This window comes from Leptonychotes weddellii, chromosome 8 (assembly GCF_054177405.1).
Source record: "Leptonychotes weddellii isolate Sample4059 chromosome 8, ASM5417740v2, whole genome shotgun sequence".
NCBI lineage: Eukaryota > Metazoa > Chordata > Mammalia > Carnivora > Phocidae > Leptonychotes > Leptonychotes weddellii.
In genome coordinates this window covers 62275223-62283560 of record NC_138376.1, presented here as the reverse complement: position 1 = coordinate 62283560, position 8338 = coordinate 62275223, and the positions used below count along the sequence as shown (strand labels likewise).

Sequence of the window (8338 nt, the reverse complement as noted above, 5' to 3'; positions counted from 1 at the left end):
GAAGAGGGAACACAAGCAGGGGGAGTGGGAGAGGGAGAAGCAGGTTTCCCGCCGAGCAGGGAGCCCGATGCTGGGCTTGATCCCAGGATCAGGACCTGAGCTGAAGGCAGACGTTTAACCAACTGAGCCACCTAGGCGCCCCTTGATAAGATACTTTTTAGAAAGGTTACATTCTACTAAAATCTTTTATCAGAGCAGTAACACAACATATTTTCTTAAGAAGCCTGACAAAATCTACATATTACCTTCACTCCTCCCTGTCACAAATTATTCAAGATATTAATTAATCAAGGTCTTTTAATGGTTCAACAGGAAAACTTAAGGTAAAACTTCTGTTTTGTAATAGGTGTTCATCAAACTGATACTGTTTTTGCACTTATTACATACATAAGGACACCCACAGGTAAATCCTAGAGGTTTCCTCATGCCCTTCAGTTAAAACTGTATATGAAATACTTAAATAGATTTAACAAACATAGCAGGATGCTGCTGTTATGGGCTGGTGGTAGAGAGAAAGGCAGAAAGAGAAAAAAATCACAAAGAATAATCATAACCCTGAAGGCATCTGAAATGTTAACATTAACAAAAATACATATGGATCAAATAATATACTAAGACAGTTGCTGTGCAGTACACTTTAAAAACAGAATATAGTAGTTGAATAAATTATGGTATGGTCATATGATGGAAGGCAGACAAAAAATGCTTTTGCAGAATATTTAATGACATAGGAAATTGCTCACAGAATACATTGCAATGCCAGTATTATCAAAATAGAATAACACAGAAATAGGTGTTATACAAATCAAACTGGGTAGAATAAACCAAATATTAAGTATATATCTAGAGTTGATAGATTATGACTGATTTTATCATCTGCTTTTTTGTATTTATCTGTATTTTTCAAGTTTTCTACCAAGAATGTATACTTTATAATCAGAAAATAAAATTTTTGAATAGTTTAAATTTTAAAGTTAAAAATATTTTTGAAGTTTTTGAAGTTTAAAGTTTTTTTTAAACATGAAGATTTAAACACAATGGTTTTTAAATTGCATCAAACTTCAGTTATACTAAAAATTCACATTTGCAGAAAACAGCTCATTCTCCAACAATGCCTGATAAATGGGACACTACAGTTCTTGTGTCAAAGATGCATGATTAATATAGTAGGCAATAACTCAAAGTCAGAGCTGTTTATTTTTTTTTAATGTGTATGTTTTGGTATAGAACTGATTTAGCTTTAAAAAAGCAAAACAAGAATGCATACCTTGGAGAACTAGGACCTTCTTTGGCAAGTGTATCTGACACTTGGCTCTTGGGAAGCATGCCTTCACAAAGAAAAACAAAAGAGCTACAGTTCATCTAGAAAGCATATTTATCTTTTTTTGCTTTTTAGTAAAGGTATTAAAATGTCATAAAAGGACACAAATCATAGATGTACTACGTAATGAATTTTCATAAAGTAAAACATACCCTTGTAGTTAGCACCCATCCTATGCCCCCTTCTAATCACCACCTCTCCTCCAAGGGTACCCATTATTCTGACTTCTAGCATCATTAGCTTTTGCCTATATTTGACCTTTATAAAATGTAATCATAAGATATTTTCTCTTTTGGTCTGGCTTTTTTTGTCCTGCATTACAGGCCTTACATCAAATAAGCATGATTGATAGTAAGCAGTAAGTCAAACCTGGAGGTTTCTCAGATTTTACCCCTGCTGTTGAATGCAACAGTAGTTTGTTCCTTTTTATTACTAGGCATTACTACATTGTATAAATATACGAGAATTTATACATTCTCCTGTTGATGGACATTTGGGTTGTTTCCAGTTTTTGGCTATTAGACACAAATAGCACTGTTATAAACATTCTTGTATATGTACATGTACATTCTTAAAGAACGTATATCCACATTTCTGGTAAGTTTATAAGCTATGTGTATGTTCAGCTTTAGTAGATGCTGCTAAATGCTTTTCCAAAGTGGTTGTACCGATTTACACTTTTTTACCAGAAACGTCTGAGTTCCAGATGCTCCACAACCTCAATGACACATGGTGTTGTCTTTTTCCATCTTAGTCATTCTTGTGGGCATGCGTCAACACAGCATTTTAAAAGCCCACTAAAACTGTGGTTTTCAAATGAAAACTCTGAGACGTGGAAGAGCTCTGGAGATTCTGGAAGCATTAAGTATTTCCCTCCCACAACAGGAGTGCATTGTTTGTTACCTGTAAGGTTCAGTTTGGAAAAAAGGAGGACTGCTGCTAAAAGACTTTTGAAAATCACCGTATCAATTACATTTCTATTCCTCAAACTCTGCAGGAAAACAAATTTTATGTTTAGTCTCTGGTGAGTCTTAGAATTCTCACATTAGAAGTCATAGTAATTATATAAAGTCAGAGAGGAGAGGCACCTTTCAGACAGGCTAGTTTAGAGGTTTCCAGGATTCTTTCTGGCCAAGAAGCTTCTGTTTAAACCCAACTTAAATGCAAGCACAGTATATCAAACAGCCATATTTTGGGGGATGAGGCTGATCATCAGTCCTGAGCTCAAGCCTTGTACTCAGTTTCCATCTCTTCCTATGTAACTCAATTAACTTTCAGATAAACAAAGGAAGTCTCAGAGATGTGACATAACAAAGCCAAAGTTATGAACTAACAAGTGGTGAACCCTAAAGAAGAATGCTTTACTAGAAAACTAAAAGTATAACAACAGGACTATAATAATTAAAATGTATTTTTGTCTAAAATGACAAAAAATAAGAAAAGATAATCTTATCAAAGTATTTGAAAATCACTGGAAAGATATTTTACTAAGAGATTAATGTCATTTATCTTTTAGAGGACTTATATAAATAAGAAACAAATGCATCACAATCTAACAATTTGTATAAGAAAAAGCTATCAACAGGATTCACAGATTGTTAGCCAATTTTGATCTTATTAAGACCTGATTAGGACCAAGAATTCTGGACTTGAGGTGTCAGCACTGTGATCTTACAAAAACCACCATTTCTGCTTCCTCGAATTCAAACTAGTAAAGAAATCTGCCCTGCAATCTCATGAGAAAGCAAATGAGCCGATTTCCACACCTTCTAAAAAACTATATGGTGCCATACAAATATAACTTTTTAGAACAGAATAATGTCATAGGCTGTGGAATGTGTCTTGATTTCAACATTTACCAAGCAAAACAAAACATCTTATATATAATATCCTTCTAGAAAAGCTGAAGGAATCTGTGGTGAATATGGGGTTGAGTAAAACAGTTAATTAAAGTTAGTGGACTAAATGAACATTCTCCTCCCCGTAAATGCTGCTTGATGACTGATGTTAATTTGAAGGGATCAGTTCTCTAGTGGATTACCATAGCAGTTTAACTCATTCAGGATTTAAAAAGCTGTTTGAATAATGACATTGCAGGCAGACATCACATCTGCAAATACACAGACTTACCACATAGACTTAAATGAGCCAAATATGAGAAACAGCTAATAAATATAAATATTACAATCCTAGAGAATCCAAGATCAAAATAGGTAACTGTGCTGGCCAGATCACTTGTGAAATGTTAATATTCCATTCTCAAGACCATCTTGAACCAAGGTATTACTTAAATATAGTGCATCCAGAGGAGGGCGATAGGAAAGTAAAGGTTCTGGAAGTCATATGTGGTGGGAATGGAAATGCCCAGTCCATCAGTAATGAATCTTTAAGCGAAGATCGTATGCCTAGTATCACAAAAGAGTCAATCATCAGATGAAACCTAAGATCAGCCCTTCATTGAAAGCAGTGCTACACTATCAGACAAAAAGCTTCTGGTATTACATCACAAACTGCAATAAGTAAGTCTACAATATAGTCTATTTTCTCAAGTTAAAAAAGAAAAGGTAATTTGGCAATCTAGCTTGTAGCTATATTTCTATGTTTCTTTTACAAATATGGAGAAAAAACCCTATAAAATAGTGCAATCGGAGTAGCCCCAGGCATTTCCTAAGAGTCAATACTGACCCCTACACCATACTTATTTTGTTTTTTGTGGATGGCGGGCGTCGGGGGCGGGGGGGTAGGTGCACGGTGGACATTGGCAGCTATAATTCTGAGTCAAACTGAATGGCTGAAGAAGCCAGAGCTGTTGAGCCTGGTAAAGAAGTTTAATAGGCTACTCAGCATCTATATGTAAACACTGGTGTTGAGCTCCATGCCGGAGGGATGTGGCTTGCTCAATCTTGTTTCTGTGGGTAGAACTCCTCATCACTACAAATATTCAAGCTGCAGGCAGATGAACACATGTTCAGGGATGTTACAGGAGAGACTACTTACTTACTGTAAGAGTAATGGCTGGAATAAGGGATCTAAAATGTTCTGCCAAATCCTCTAAGGCAAGTGAAGACATCTTTTGTATAAAAAAAATATCAAAATACTACCCCAAATAATTCTGTAAAGCAATTTTGTATGTGAAGGTAACTTAACTCATGTGAATATGATCCATTTTTTACCATAAACATATATGACTTACCATTTAAGACTTTCTTTTCTTCACGACAGTCTGTACAGTGATTTAGAAAAAAAAGCCAGGTAAGAATACTATAATCAAAGAGAGTATCAGTTAATATTATATTTGAAGATAACAGCCCTGTTTTTGAAGGGCTTTCTTTCAAGGTCGGAAGAGAAAAACAAGGCTAATAAATAGATGGCCTATGTTTGAAATAAGGAAGCATCATCTCTGAAAATTACCAGGCCTATTTTTTCTCCAGGTGTTTATCTCCCACTTCACTGAGGTTTTTTCTACTTCTTTGAACATTTTTTTCTAATATCTTGGTTAATTTCTTTAGAAAGCATATAAAAACCCAAGTTTTGTCCAGGTTATCACATTCTAAAGTAGTCAAAAGTATCCAGAATTTATTATATTATACTTTATAAATAAAACATACATGTTAACAACCCAAAGAAAGACACTTTATTATCTTTCTTATCTAGGTCAGTACTTAAAGTGATTATTGTTACTCCAAATTTAAATGGCAAAATTATTAAAATATAAGACTTTCGCTTGCATATGCAATGCACTACAATTAGTGTTACAACCCAGGAAAATTTAACAGGTATTTTCTTTCAGGATGGCAGCCAACTCAATCTACACTGTATTTTGATCACCACAAGTGCCACACCGTATGGTCAAAATAAAACCCTCAGCAAGTTAACAGAGTTAAAAAAAAAAAAAAAAAAGAAAGAATGACAAGCCAACAAAATATCCAAATAGTAAACTGACAGATACCAATTGTTAAGGTGAACTTGTTTCACAGAAAAAGAAACTAAACTACTTAAATGAAAGCTTTCAAATTTTTTATGTTCTGATTTTCAATCAATCAGAGATCTCATAATTACCTCCATTTCACCCAACTATCATAAAATAATCATGATTTAGGAAGCCAGATGACTACTGTTTTTATTTTCTTTATTTTACTGAAATAATTTCATAGCTGAAAGGGATCTTAACCACATACAGCAAATTATCTGATAATATGGATCTGATCCCCTCATTTAAGACTGAAAACCAGAGATCAAGGACGTGAATGAAACCCATAGCTCTTCAGGAACAAAGCCAAGATTGGACTTCATCTTCTGAAACTCAGCATCATATTTCTTACTACGCCATTGCTATTGTTAATACTTCCAAAAGACAAAAGACCTAAAAATCATTTAAATTATACCTCGAAATGAGCTTTGTTTATCAAGTGCCAAGTAAAAATCTAGTCATTACAGTTCGCAAGATATCATCAATGTCCCTGCTTGATCACTTACTTTCATCAGTGTGTTTCATCTGTCTTTCCTACTGCAGTTGTGATTGTTTTATCTTAGAACAAACAACAAACTCACAGATAGAAGTAAATTAAATCTATTTTCAGTGCACCACATAGTTGGCAGTTTGAGGAATCTCATTTATCAAGTAAAACAATTTGTTTTCATCTAAGAGGATCACTGATTTTGAAAAACTGCCCCAGGTAATTTGTTTCTAGGGGGAAGTGTACATTTATCTTATATGACTTACCTTCTGCCTGATGTGAATTGATTGAACCTGTCAGAACTTTCTGGATCCTACCAAATAGGTAATTTTTTCCCTGAATCTTTTTTTTTTTATACAACAATTACCAGTAGGAAGAAATCTACTTAAACAATCTAAATTACATTTAAAAACTCTACTAATCTTTTGCAACTCTTTTAAAAAAACTGAGACATAGAAATAAGAGACAATTTTGTATTATTAAGCACATTTACATCTGAATCACGTTAGTCACATGAGACTGACAAGAAATCTGATATTCCATCTAGATAATTAATCCCATCATTTTAGCGTGCTCCATGGCCAAAAGATTTTGTGTTTTCTCACAATGTTGGTTAAACTGCATTACTCTGGTAAGAATTTCTGCTTTCTGGAGAGATCAGAGTCATTTTGAAAACAGGCACTGCAATTTATAGACTACACTCTACTCTTTTTTGGTAAGAGAGTGGATGAGAATTTTTAATTGTGACCCCAATCTAGATTACCTCTGTTGAGTGGAGCCAGGGAGGACCCCTCTGGGATAAAGAAAGAAAAATCCTGTTTTACCAGTATGCTCCTTCTTTTAATAAATATTTATTGATCAGCATCTTAATAGAGATATTGGTAGAATATGAACCCATTTTGATAAAAAGTTAGGAAAATACAAATATATATTCAGTTTGCTTACTGAATTACTAAAATTACCCATAAATTTGGAAAGATTCATAATGAGAGTAGTAACATGGTTACCTTTGTGTGTGTAGGGGAGGGTAAACAAGTAGATGGGAGACAAGTATGACAAGGGCACTTCTCATGCTTGAATCATGTGAATGCATTATTTATTCAAATAAATTAAATAAACAGAATTAAAAATGAAATGCTGATACGTTCTTTTGAATACATACAATATGATAATGCTTTAAAAGAGGTATGTAGAAGGTTAGGTATAGAAGCATAGAGAAGGGTCTCTCTACTTGGAAGGAATTTGAAAGGACTCCACTGAGTGCTCGCTTCGGCAGCACATATACTGAAAGGACTCCACTGAGGAGGTAATATTTTAGCTATGTTTTGAAAACATGCAGGCATTTGTCACAAGGCCCTGAAGAAAAGCATTCTAGGAAGACAAATGCTGAGCATTTATATTTGAATGTTTTACATTTATCATGAAGCTACAAACCTCATCTTCTCTTCTTATTTTCTCTTCTCTGGATTTTGGGTTAGGTAATTTTGGGCTGGATAATTCTCCGTTGTGGGGGTCTATCCTGTGCACTCTGCTGGGTAATTTTGGGGTGGATAATTCTCTGTTGTGGGGGTCTATCCTATGCACTGTAGGATATTCAGAGCATCACTGTCCTCTCCTCTACCCACTAGAATGCAAGTAGCATCTAGTTTAGTTGCAACAACGAAAATGTCTCCAGACATTGCTCTCTTGAGGAGCAAAATCAACCCCTGTTGATTTTGGCATATATAAATATTGGCATATGTAAATATAAATATATATATATATATATGCGCAAAAGTGGGTAACTTTTATGAGGTGATTCGCTGCCTTACAAAAAAGAAGCATCCATGAGTTCTTTAAATGGCAGGATTCTCCAGTTGAATAACTATAGCTTTTTTTTCTTTTTTTTTTTTAAAGATTTCATTTATTTATTCATGAGAGACAGAGAGAGAGAGAGAGACAGAGGGAGAAGCAGGCTCCCCGCAGAGCAGGGAGCCCGATGCGGGACTCGATCCCAGGACCCTGGGATCATGACCCGAGCCGAAGGCAGACGCTTAACCGACTGAGCCACCAGGGTGTCCCGAATAACTATAGCTTTTAAGTAAGGTACATATACATATAAACCTCAGTATCTTCACTTTTATTTTTATTTAAAATTAAAAAAAAATTTTTTTGTTTCAACTTTCTATTGAAATTCCGGGTAGCTAAAAAAAGGGGGGGGGGATGGGAGGGGGAAAAATTCCAATTAGTTAACATATAGTAGCTTCACTTTTAAAGTGAAGGTGTTAGAACAGCTTCTAAATCCTCTTTCATCTCGAAGTAGTCTATTGATCTATGGTTCCAAGTGCTTTATAGTCAGTAACTGCTTGAGTGAGTGGGTGTGAAAATGAAAAACATAAAAGTATTAGAAACCATGATAAAGTAATGAGAAATTAAGAAGAAACATTTCTGACACTGCCCTATGCCATTGGCAATATGACTATTTTTAAAATATGACTTCCATTAAAATTTTTTAAAGTATAGTTATGGTCTAGAACAGTGCTGCCCAAAAGAAATATAATGCAAGCCACAAGCATAATTT

The 8338-nt window shown here is 34.7% G+C and overlaps 1 protein-coding gene across 5 annotated transcripts in view; it reads right to left on the bottom strand.

The window, feature by feature from the left end:
• The window catches only part of CYB5R4 (cytochrome b5 reductase 4), an 84620-nt gene that overhangs the window by 41248 nt on the left and 35034 nt on the right, over positions 1-8338 (bottom strand). For 3 of the 5 annotated variants that reach the window (XM_031028673.2, XM_006733798.3, XM_031028672.2), the window contains 2 exons: positions 4515-4544; positions 1268-1328 (listed from right to left, as the gene is read on the bottom strand). The exons of 1 other annotated variant lie outside the window; for it this stretch is intronic. In XM_031028673.2, coding sequence (XP_030884533.1) covers positions 1268-1328; positions 4515-4544 — 91 coding nt within the window. The remainder of the gene's footprint in view (positions 1-1267; positions 1329-4514; positions 4545-8338) is intronic. One more of the 5 variants, XM_081828600.1, reaches the window with a different exon arrangement.